The sequence below is a fragment of the Chrysochloris asiatica genome, unplaced genomic scaffold (genome assembly GCF_000296735.1).
Source record: "Chrysochloris asiatica unplaced genomic scaffold, ChrAsi1.0 scaffold00033, whole genome shotgun sequence".
NCBI classification, from domain to species: domain Eukaryota; kingdom Metazoa; phylum Chordata; class Mammalia; order Afrosoricida; family Chrysochloridae; genus Chrysochloris; species Chrysochloris asiatica.
Genome location: NW_006408551.1, coordinates 13,658,563 through 13,671,299, shown reverse-complemented (window position 1 = coordinate 13,671,299; position 12,737 = coordinate 13,658,563). Strand labels below are relative to the sequence as shown.

The following is a 12,737-nucleotide window of genomic DNA, read 5'->3' as shown; positions in this document are numbered from 1 at the left end:
TATATATATGTATTTAGAGAAAATTGTGACACTAAAGAAATCTGCTATGGCATTATAATTACATTTATTTTTCAAAAACAGACTGTCATGATAAACTACAGCTATTTTCATCTGCGTTTTATACAGCTGGACAACAAGTCCTAGGCAGTACACTCCATTCATTGGTTCTTGTTTTCTCCTTCCACCGACAACCGTGTAAACAAGTGTAACTCATCATCACCTTACCCTGGAAAAAGAAATCTGTGACGAGGATAAAAACTAAATTTACATAAAGAATGTATGGCATAATAAATCATTTCTAAGGCTCATCTCACTAGCTTGGAGCCAACCTTTCTTTAAATGATGATTTATATTTTTACCCTGCTGTTTTTTCATTTCTCCTGCCATTCACAACTAGTTTTCAATATTGTTGCTGTTAAGTGCCATTGAGTTGGTTTTGACTCACAGCAACCCTGTAAAGTGTTTCTGAGGCGTGGCTGGTGAATTTGAACTGCTGACCTTGCAGTTCAAACTGACCTTGTGGTCCAGTGCATTATCCAACAGTGACACACCAGGACCCCATTTTTCAATATGTTGTTACTATTGTTGTTAAGTGCTGCTGAGTCTGTTCTAATCCATAGCGGCCCTGTAAAGGGTTTTCGAGGAGCGGCTGGTGAGCTTGAACTGCTGACTTTGTGGTTCAAATGATTTAAATATGGTGGTTATGTGCCGTGGAGTTGGTTCCAACTCATAGCGATCCTGCACAGCGTTTCCGAGGCTGTAAATCTTTATGGGAGTAGAAAGCCTCATCTTTCTCCTGTGGAACAGCAGGTAGTTTTGAACTGTGACCTTGAGATTAGCAGCCCGATTCGTAACCACTATGCTGCCAGAGCTCCTGACTTAAATATGTTGTTGTTGTTGTTGTTATGTGCCATGGAGTTGTTTCTGACTCATAGCGACCCTGTACAGGGTTTCTAAGGCTGTAAATCTTTATGGGAGCAAAAAGCCTCATCTTTCTCCTGTGGAACAGCTGGTAGTTTCGAACTGCTGACCTTGCGGTTCACAGCCCTATTCGTAACCACTATGCTACCAGAGCTCCTGATTTAACTATGTTGTTGTTGTTATGTGCTGTGGAGTCGGTTCCGACTCATAGCAACTCTCTACAGGGTTTCCGAAGCTGTAAATCTTTACGGGAGCAGAAAGCCTCATCTTTCTCCCGTGGAACAGCTGGTAGTTTCGAACTGCTGACCTTGTGGTTCACAGCCCGATTGGTAACCACTACGCTACCAGAGCTCCTTATGGATGATTAAATCAGGATTACAAAGAAGCTTCAGTCAGATTCTACGGGACCAGAAAAGTGTTTTGTTTTTTAATTTGAGATAGAATTTGTGGAGGTGAGAAACTAGTCCTGGTCAGTTCCGTGTGTACATCCGGGTCAGTTTACACCTTTATTTGCTTGGACTCTCTAGGCATTTGATGCTTGACTTTTGCTATAAGAGGTGGTTGTGAATGATCTAAGAACCCATGGTGACACAGTGGGTTCAATGTTGAACAAGTTCAAATCCACCAGCTGCTCTACAGGAGAAAGATGAGGCTAAGGAGCAATTCTAGTCTGTCCTATAGGTGGAGATGAGTTGCAATCAATTGATGGCAGTGGGTTAGTGGCTGATCTTAAGATCCTGTGAAGGGACAGGAGAGAGGAATCACCAATCAATTCTCAAGACAATTGAGTTACATAATATGGAGAGAGAGCAAGAGAGAGAGAGACACTATGTTAGCTTTAAAATAATCAGTTACTGACCTCATCACCCATGTGTGATTGAAACTCAAACTTCATTGGTGGGCAGAACGCAGCAGGGTACATCTCCATGAATCTCTGTTTATCACTCCGGGGCTCTAAATTGTCAACTGCATTCTCAATAATGTCTAAGCCTTCATGCCTGGAGGTTTCAAGGTTATACTCCGCAGAGAGATATGTTCTTAAGGCTCTGTTCAAACTTGCATGGTAGCCAAGATCACAGCACTTGAAAAAACACAAAATATCATATGCAAAAATTAACGAAAAATGAATCGACTTAAATGTACCAGCTGAAACTATAAAACTCTGAGAAGAAAACACAAGTATAAATTTCCACAAACTTGACTTAGGCAATGCTTTCTTATCTATGACGCCAAAGTCATAAGCAACTAAATGAAAATAATAAACTGCCAGAATATAGAAAGAACTGCTATAACTTAATAGTAAAAAGACAAATAACCCAATTAAAAAATGGGCACAGGACTTGAAGACAATTCTCCAAAGAAATTACACAAATGATCAAATAAGCACATGAAAAGATATTCAACATCATTAACTATGAGAAATGCAAATCAAGTAAAAATCACACAGTCATTATACTCCATAGAATGGAATCCATCAAAAAGACAGATACTAAGCATTCAGCAAAGATATGGAGAAACTGAAACCCCCATGTACTGCTGGTTGAATGTAAAATAGTATAACCATGATAGAAAGAAATCCAGTAGTTCCTCAAATACAGAATTGCCATATGACCCAGCAACTCCATTCCCAGTATACTGGGATGAGTAGTCGCTTAACATTCATCACGTTGTTGTTAAGCACCACTGAGTTGATTCTGACCCATAGCGACCCTGTATAGGGTTTCCGAGGAGCCGCTGCTGAGTTTGAACTGCCAACCTTGTGGTTCAGACTGACCTTGCAGTCCAGCGCATTAACCCGAAGTGCCAGGCCAGGACTCCATAACATTCACCATATATGTTCTATGAAACAGGACACTACGTGATTTGCATGTTGTGTGAACACTATTATGTACAGGAGAGACGCACACAAGACAGTCACTGGGCAGGCAGGGACCTGGGTAACCAGCAAGGGACTCTGCAGAAAATTTTGTCTCCGGCCCTGCTGGTCCTGCCTGGTCACTAGTCCTTCATGGATGCCACCTGGTGTCCAGCCCGTGGGGGACCTGGCTTGCCAATGGCTCTCCCCTCTGCTTTCCTTCTTGCCTACCTTCCTTGTTTCTGCCTTGACTACCTCCACCTCCTCCCCCAGCCATCCTTCCTGTTCCTCCTCTTGCCATTACCCAGGTTGGACATTAGGCGACTGCAACTGTGGGTGCAGTCTCGGACTTTGGCCCAGGAGTTGTGTACAGGGTGCCTGGGCTGAGTGGAGCAGCGTTCCCTCTCAACCAGAGGTATCTGCACAGTTATTGCCTGAGGCAAACACAGTAGGGCATGTAGGATGGGCACCAGGACCCTTTCCCCCTACTGTCTCAAGACCAGGACAGATGTGGGACCTGAGTTCTAGTGAGCAACAAATCAGATCTCTGTGCTTAGTAAAGTATGTCTTGTATGTACTGTTCTCTTGCTGGTATATCTGAACTCTATTTTAAGACTGTAGAAGAATTGATGCACTTGAATTATGGTGTTGGAAAAGAATATTGAAAGTACCACATATTGAACAAACTGGTCTGTGTTGGAAGAGGTACAAGGAGCCAGAAAGCAACTCAGAGGCCAAGATGGTTGGACATATTATACGTTGGACATATTATCAGGAGACAACAGTTCCTAGAAAAGGATATTATGCTTGGTAAAGTGGTGGTGGTATGCTGTAGAGTTGGTTCTGACTCATAGCAACCCTATATAGGGTTTCCAAGGCTGTAAATCTTTATGGGAGCCTAAAGCCTCATCTTTCTCCCACGGAATGGCTGGTAGTTTCAAACTGCTGACCTTGAGGTTAGTAGCCTGACTTGTAACCACTATGCTACCAGAGGGTCAGCAAAAAGAGCAAAACCTCAAACAAGATAGATTGCTATCATGGCAGCAGCAATGGGTTCAAGAATAAAAACTGTGAAGCTGCTGTAGGACCAGGCAGTGTTTCATTCTATTGCGCACAGGATCACTATGAGTAGGAACAGACTCTACAACACAACTTTAACCTTATGGGAACACTAACATTTCTGTGGTCAGACACTGCCTGCATGAAGATCAAGTAACACATACCTTCTAGCCAAGAGAAATAAAAACATTTGTCTACTCAAAAATTTGTTCATGAATGTTCATAGCAACATTGTTTAGAATAGCTAAAAAAGAGAAACAATTCAAATGCTTATCAACTGATGAATGGATACATACCATGTGGTCTATCCATATAATGGAATATTCAGCAATAAAACGAATGGAAGCACTGATACATACTACCATATTAATGCATCTTCAAACCATTATCCTTAAGCTAAAGAACTCAGTCAAAACGGACTTTCATAGGATTAAAAGGAGCCCAGACGGCAGAGTTGGTTAAACATTGGGTTGCTAACCTCCAGGTCAGCAGTTTAAACCCACCAGATGCTCATAGGAGAACGATGAGGCTGTCTGCTCTGGTAGAGATTTACAGTTTCAGAAACATTCTGAGGCATTCTGTCTTCTACGGTTGCTATGACTTGCAATTTACTTGAAAGCAATGGGTTTTGTTTTGTTTCATTTTCTTGGTTTAAGTTATTAAATGTCCAGCAGAGGACACATAGTGTTATTAACATTTCATGATAATATTTAACTTTGTCCTCTCAAGACGCCCTTTGAAATGCAGGATCCACGGAGATAGAAAGTAGATTAGTGGTTGTATACAATTGGGAATGGTGTTAGAGGAATTAGGGGCGATAATGGCAAAGGAGTTGGGGTCTCATTTTGGGGTAAATAAAATGTTCTAAAATGGATTGTTGTGTTGGGTGCAAAACTATGAATATATTTAAAGGTAGTAAGTTATATTTTTTAAACGGGTAAATTTTATAGTATGTGAATTATTTATCAATGAAGTTATTAAGAAGGAAAATCAAATACTGTAACAAAATAATGAAAAGAATAGCATTCAAGTTTCATTCATGCACAGGGGTTCAGATGATTTACTGAAATCCTCCTGGAATGCAAAAATGCTAACTAGAATAGTTTAGGAGCCGTGGTGCTGCTGCTGTGTGTTAGGTGTTGGGCTGATAACCACACGGTTGGTGATTCAAACCCAATGCTTATCACTCCAAGGGAGAAAAATGAGGCTGTCTGCTTGTGAAAAGATTTAGTCTTAGAAATCCTATAAAGGGTCAGAATTGACTTGATGGCAGTGGGTGGTACATTTAATATTCCTAATATTCTTCTATAAGGAGCTCTGGTAGCGTAGTGGTTACGAATCGGGGTGCGAACCACAAGGTCAGCAATTCGAAACTACCAGCTGCTCCACGGGAGAAAGATGAGGCTTTCTGCTCCCATAAAGATTTACAGCCTCAGAAACCCTGTTCAGGGTCGCTATGGGTCGGAACCGACTCGACGGCACTTAACAACAACAACACTATTCTTCTGTACATCATAATTCAACTACATGAATTCTTCCATAGTTTTCCAATGTTCACACGCATATGAAGCTATTGAAACTACCATGGCTTGGGTCAGGTGCACTTTAGACCGCAAATTGACATCTTTGCTCTTGAACCCTTTTAAAAAGGTCTTGTGGAGCACATTTGCCCAATGCAATACGTCATTTGATTTCTTGACAGATGTTTCCACGAGTGTTGATGGTGGATCCGAGAAAGTGAAGTCTTCAACGGCTTCAGTCTTTTCTCCATTTGTAAGGATTTCTGTTTTTCTTTACACTGAAGTGCAACCCATACTGAAGGCTGTAGTCTTTGATCTTCATCAGCAGTATTTTAAGTTCTCTTTGCTTTCGGCAAGCAAGGCTGCATTATCTGCATACTGTTGTTGTTGTTGTTGTCAGGTGCCATCGAGTCGGAACCGACTCATAGCGACTCCATGCACAGCAGAACGAAACAATGTTCGATCCTGGGCCAACCTCACCACCGCTGCCACCCCCGAGTCCATCAATGATGCCACCTGGCCGATCCATCTCGTTGGAGGTCTTCCTCTTTTTCTCTGACCCTCCACCCTACCCAGCATGACATCCTTCTCCAACGATTGTTTCCTCCGGACTACATGTCCAAAGTAGGAGAGACGAAGCTTAGCCATCCTGGCCTCCAAGGAGCACTCTGGCTGCACTTCTTCCAAAACAGATCTATTGGTTCTTTTGGCAGTCCATGGCACCCTCAGTATTCTCCTCCAACACCACAACTCAAAGGCATCAATTCTTCTACGATCCTCTTTATTCACTGTCCAGCTTTCGCATCCATATGAGGCTATTGAAAACACAATGGCTTGGGTCAGGCGCACCCTAGTCCTCAAGCTGACATCTCTGCTCTTCAATACTTTAAAAAGTTCCTGTGCAGCAGATTTGCCCAGTGCAATACGTCGTCTGATCTCTTGACTGCTACTTCCGCGAGTGTTGATAGTTGATCTGCATACTACAGGTTGTTAAAGAGTCTTCTTCCAATCCTGATGCCATGTTCTTTTTCATATAACCCTGATTCTCAGATTATCTGCTCATCATACAGACTGAACAAGTATAGTGAAACAATACAGCCCATGCATGTGATATTAATGATATTGTTCAATGATTTCTGCATTCCATTGGGTCACCTATCTTTGCAATAGGCACGAATATGGATCTCTTTCAATCAGTTGGCCAGGTAGCTGTCTTCCAGATTTCTTGGCAGCTTCTAATGCTGCATCAGTTTGTTGAAAGATTTCAATTTGTGTTATATCAATTCCTGGAGTCTTTTTCTTTGCCAATGCCTCAGTATACCTTGGATTTCTTCCTCCAGTATCACTGGCTCTTGATCATATACTACACCTCTTGTAATGGTTGAAAATTGACCATTTCTTTTTGGTACAGTGACTCTGAGTATTCTTTCCATCTTTTGATGTTTTCTGCATCATTAAGAATTTTGCTCAAAGAATCCTTCAGTATTTTAAGTTGAGACTTGAATTTTTTGCTTAGTTCTTTAAACTTGAGAAATTCTGAGTGTGTTTTTCCATTTTTGTTTTCTAACTTTGTATCTTTTAACATTTCATCAAAATATTTGACTTTGTCTTCTCAAGATGCCCTTTGAGATTTTTGCTCTTTTACCTCCTCATTTCTACCCTTTGTTTTAACACCTCTACGCTGAAGAACAAGTTTCAGAATCTCTTCTGACATCCATTTCGGTCTTTTCTTTCTTCCTTGCTTTCTTATTGACCTTTTGCTTTCTTTCTGTATGATGTTTTTTATGTCATCCCACAACTGTTCTGGTTTTCTGTCATTAGTGTCTAATGAATCAAACCTTTTTTTTTTGAGATGATCTCTTTATTCAGGTGGGATATATTCAAGGACATACTTTGGCTTTCGTAGGCTTGTTTTGATTTTCTTCAGCTGCAGTGTGAACTTGCATATGAGCAACTGATGGTCTGTTATACAGTCTGCCCTTGGCCTTGTTTTGGCTGATATGGAGCTTTTCCACTGTTTCTTCCCACAGATATAGTCAAGTTGACGTCTCTGTATTCCATCTGGTGAAGTCTATGTTTATTACCGTCTTTTATGTTGTTTAAAGAAGGTATTTGCAATGAAGAAGTCATGGTCTTGCCAAATCCTATCACGTGGCCTCCAGCATCATAGAATATTACCAAGGCCATATTTTCCAGATACCGATCCTTCCTCTTTGTTTCCAACCTTTGCATTCCAATCACCAGTAATTATCAATACATCTTGATTATACATTTGATCAGTTTCAGACTGAAGAAGTTGGTAGAATTCTTCAATTTCATTTTTACTGGCTTTAGCGCTTGGTACACAAATTTGAATAACAGTTGTATTAACTGGTCTTCCTTGTAGGCATATGGATGTTATCCTATCACAGAAAGCATTATATGTCAAGATAGATCTCTAAATGTTCTTTTTGATGATAAATGCAACCCCATTCTTCTTCAATTTGTCATTCCTGGCTTAGTAAATATGTGATTGTCAGAGTCAAAATGGCCAATACCAATCCTTTTTAACTCATTAATGCCTTGGATATCAATGCTTACAAATTCCATTAAATTTCTGACAACTTCCAATTTTCCTAGATTCATACTTTAGCGTAGTGGTTACGAATCGGGCTGCGAACCTTAAGGTCAGTGGTTCGAAACTACCAGCCGCTCCGCGGGAGAAAGATGAGGCTTTCTACTCCCGTAAGGATTTACACCCTCGGAAACCCTGTACAGGGTCGCTATGGGTCGGAATCGACTCGACGGCACTTAACAACAACAACATACTTTGTACATCCTGTGTTCCAATTATTAATGGATGTTTGCAGCTCTTTCTACACATTTTGAGTTGTGCCCCATCAGCAAATGAAGGTCCCGAAAGCTTTACTCCATTCATGTCAACCATGGTCAACTCTACTTTGAGGAGGCAACCCTTTCTCAGTCGTATTATGAGAGCCTTCCAACCTGAGGGGCTCATCTTCAGGCACTATATCGGACAATATTCTAGTGCTATTCATCATGTTTCAATATTCCATATTCTGGTGCTATCTGACAGTGTTCTGCTACTCATAAGGTTTTCAGTGGCTAGACATTTGAAAGTTGTTCAGCTCTCTTCTGAGTCTTAGTCTGGAAGCTCAGCTGAAACCTGTCCACTATGGCAACCCTGCCAGTATTCAAAATACCAGTGGCTCAGCTTCCAGGATCATAGCAGTATGTGAGCCACCACAGTGCAACAAACTGACAAATGAGTGGTGCCTTGTGGCAGAGGGACAATGCAAATAAGGTATTTGGAACCGTAGTGAGAAGAATGGGGAGTTTAACAAATCCACTACACTTAAATTGAGCCATCTCAAAGGCAGAAGGGGGACAACACAGTCATCAAGAGAAAAGAGACAGGAAAGGAGACTATTCTTTGGGCACAAGATCCCTGCACTGGGAACCACTTTGATCCAGAGCTGTGACATGAGCTGTGACTAGAGATGGAAGCAGCAGCAGCCAAGAAAAGAGCAGCAGCTGAAATAGCAAAGCCAAGAGACTGGCACAAGACTGAGTCATGGGCTTCCTGGCCTACGGAGCACAACAGCCGAGAGTCTTCATGGAGGATGCTTGTTATGGAGTGAGGTGCCTCCAGGCACTTGTTGGGAGAGCTAGATTTGCTGACACAGTTAGAGCTGAGTGCCTTCTAGCAAAGGCTTCCTGGTAGAGTGGGATGCCCCTGGGCATTTACTGGGAGTGCTAAAAGAGCTTTGCAATACTTGCCCAAGCAAGGCAGAGAGGCCAGCCTGAGAGGCCAGGGGGCAGAGAGAGGCCTGCCTGTGGACAGAGCTGAGAAAAGCTGTCCTGATCAAGGACTGTATCCTGAGCATTCCTGAAGCTTAACTACAACCTATTACTTCCCAAATAAACCTCATAATTGTGAGTATTATCCATTCGTTCTGTGGCCATTGAAACAAATGATCAAACCCAGTAGAGAAGCAGAGAGTGTCCCAAGAGGGACAGCTGGTGTCAGAACTGGTAAAAATGTTGAAGAGTAGAGGCCTGTCTGAACTCTGCCTCATGAGAATCAGCCTCAGGTTGTTGCCTTGATTTTCCATCCCCCTTATGATCTTAGAGGAAATCAGATGGGTCAGTCACCTCATTCTACACTGCCTTAAGCTTTTATGGTGTGGCACTGAAAGAAAGATAAGCATGGAACTGCTAAATGCAAGGTCAGCAGTTCCAACCCACCAGCAGCTCCTCAGCTGATCCTATACAGTGTCACCATGAGTCAGAACTCACTCAATGGCACTCAAGAACAATAATGACTTTAGGCTTCTTGATGCTCACTACTTTTCATCTGTAATTTTTTTTTTTCTTTTTGTAAAGTAGGAAATATATTTTTAAAAAGACTAAAATTCTAGCAATAAGTCAGTTATAAATTATAGGAGAATTTTAATTTGTACATAAAAGCAGTATGTATCTCTTAAAGAGCAATGAGAGGTTTTAAAATACAAATCCAGGTCATCCCAATATAGTGCTAATGAAGTTCAATCAATCCAATTTGAGTCAAAGCAACTCATGAATTGCCTATGAATTAGGTGCCAGGGGCTTTGCAGCTGCTGCTGCTGTAAGCAGTGCGTCCGGCTCCCTTTATAAGATTTGTGAGGCTGTAAGTCTTTATGGGAGCAGAAAGCCTCATCTTGCTCCTGTGGAGTGGCTGGTGGTTTTGAAATGCTGACCTTGTGGTTAGTAGCAGTTCAACACGTAATCCACCATGCCAGCAGGCTCCTTATGGACTTTGCTACACTCTAAAAAACAAAGACTCGAACACAGCAAAACATAATCCTCATCCTCAAGGAATTCAAATATAAAGATATTCATGAAACTGTTATTAAAATAGTAGTAGTTGTTATTTTTAAGATTGAATCTAGTCCACTCTGACACCCTGTATGGTATATCCAAGTAGCAGCTGGTGGGTTTGAAATGCCGACTTTGTTTTTAGCAGTCCAGTGCTTATGCTATTGCACCACACACCAGGACCCCAAAACAGTAGAAGAGTGATATTATGTATTGCATGTCCCCCAAAAGCTATCCTGAGGTTCTAACCCCTGGTACCTGTGAATATGACCTTGCTGGAAATGGGGTATTTGATGACATTACTAGTAAACACGAGGTCATACTGGAATATGGTGGGTCCTAATTCAGTCTGAGTGATGTCCTTATAAAAGATGTACAGAGGAAGGCAAAGGCAAAGACATACAGATGAAGGAAGGTCCAGTGACGGTGCATCTACAAATCAAGAAACACCTGGGGCTACCACCAGAAGCTGGAAAAGAGGAGAAAGGAGTTTCCTGTAGATTCGTAGAGGAGTGCTCGGCCCAGCTGATGAATTGATTTGGACCTCAAGCCTACAGAACTGCGAGGCAAAATCTTTCTGGTCTTAGGAGTCACCCAGTTTGTGGTATTGTGTTATGGCAGAAATAGGGACCTGATAGAAGGGGCACAAAGGAAAGAACCTTTATCTCAAGGTGGTGTCCATAAAGTCATAAACCATCACAGCTGCTCTTTGGAAGAAACACAATGACTGACAAAGTCTTAGATATGCTGTTATTGTTAAGTGTCATCTAGTTGGTTCCAACTCATAGCGACCCCGTGTAGGGTTTCCAAGGAGCAGCTGGTGGGTTTGAACTGTCAACCTTGTGGTTCACAGTCCAGTGCTGATCCAACAGTGCCACACCAGCAGTCCTAGGCACACATAATTTCATTGTAACCCTTTAATTCCCTAAGTACTACATTTGGGATTTTTATGGAAAGATATTCTAAAGTCAGACCAGCAGCATCACTATAACCTGGAAGCTTGCTAGAAATGCGGAATCCTGGGCCTCACCGCAGACCTGAATCAGATACACAGGTGATTCAAATGCAGATTAAAGCTTAAAGCACACCCTGTTGTTGTTGTTAAGTGCCTTCGCGTCAGTTCTGACCCATAGTGACCCTATATAGAGTTTTCGAAGAGTGGCTAGTGAGCTTGCACTGCTGACCTTGCAGTTCAATTGACTTTGCAGTTCAGCACATTAACCCACAGCACCACAAGAAGCCCAATTTTTAGCCATAGGTACATAGGTATAGAGCAGGGACACCAACACAGGTAAGATAAGCTTACCCTGGAAGGGTCAATCATTCCAAATCAAAAGGGCAGCATTTATATAAGGATAAAGCTGAGAAGTGATGGGAAGGCTGGTGCATTGGAAATAGGAACCCCAGGGAGGAAACGGGATAACTGTTGCTGCAGGGAGGGGACCACTGCCATTGAGATGAAGCACAGTGCATGACCTGTTGAATATAAAACTGTGGATCTTGTCTGTAAAGCTTCACTCAATTCACAATAAAATGTTTAAAAAAAGAAACAAAGAAAGAAAAAGCTTAAAGTACATAAACTCTTAAAGCAGTCATGAAGTCCAGGCAGGGGTCTTGCGACTCTGCCCTTTGGGGGCACTATTTCTCCATGCAGGTAGAGTACTCCCCATAAAAAAAATCAGAAAATAGCTGCTACATCACAATTACAAGTACAAGCAAAATATAATTGTGAAAAGTAGCAATCAGTCTCATCATTAATGCATTGCCAGTGGAATGAGCTGTACTCAAATAGAGAATGATTCAATTTTGGCTAATTTAAAAATTCTAGTTTCTGATGAACAAGTCTCTTTAATTCCTCTTGCTCCTTAAAATCAATAATGGCTTTTTGTGTAGCATTGTTATCTATATAGTAAGAAGACTAAAAAATTATTCTCTTGTTCAAAAACACCTCATCCTATAAAACCATGGCTTTACAGAGGAAATGGCCTCATTTTGTTTTGATGTACCAGTGTTTCAATACACCCTACTGTTCTGAAAGAAGATAGATCCCACTTGATTATAATGAGGCAGATCAGATCAGCTACTTTATTAACACTGATCCCAATGAAACTTAAAAGAAAATTGAAATTGAGAGGAAAGAAATAACCCAGAGAAAAGCTTTTCTTCCCTATAGACAAAGCATCTCTTTCCTGCTTAGAAAATAAAATAGAGAAAAAAAAGGGGGAAGGCAGGAGCACTGAGAAGGAAGCAATCAATCCCAAATGCAAGCAGTTCTCAGGTTATGACCTCCTACTTACATACAACCTGCAGGTATGGACCACCCCCATAAAGCCTCCAATACCAATTCCTGGATCATTACATTTACTAATACAGAGTTCTACTAGGAACAAGGTAGATACTGAAATCGCTCAGTTTCTACCTCCAGGTTCTAATTCACTCCCTTCAGGGTGCAATCCCTTGTAAAACTGATAAAGCAGGAGAAGGAAAGTGAATTTACTAAAGGCCAGTCCTCCGGTAGCATAGTG

General features: G+C 41.5%; 1 protein-coding gene across 2 annotated transcripts in view; it reads right to left on the bottom strand.

The window, feature by feature from the left end:
• Positions 1-12,737, bottom strand: part of SRGAP1 (SLIT-ROBO Rho GTPase activating protein 1) — a 404,265-nt gene that overhangs the window by 68,810 nt on the left and 322,718 nt on the right. For both annotated transcript variants that reach the window (XM_006859514.1, XM_006859515.1), the window contains exon 7: positions 1,781-2,002. In XM_006859514.1, coding sequence (XP_006859576.1) covers positions 1,781-2,002 — 222 coding nt within the window. The remainder of the gene's footprint in view (positions 1-1,780; positions 2,003-12,737) is intronic.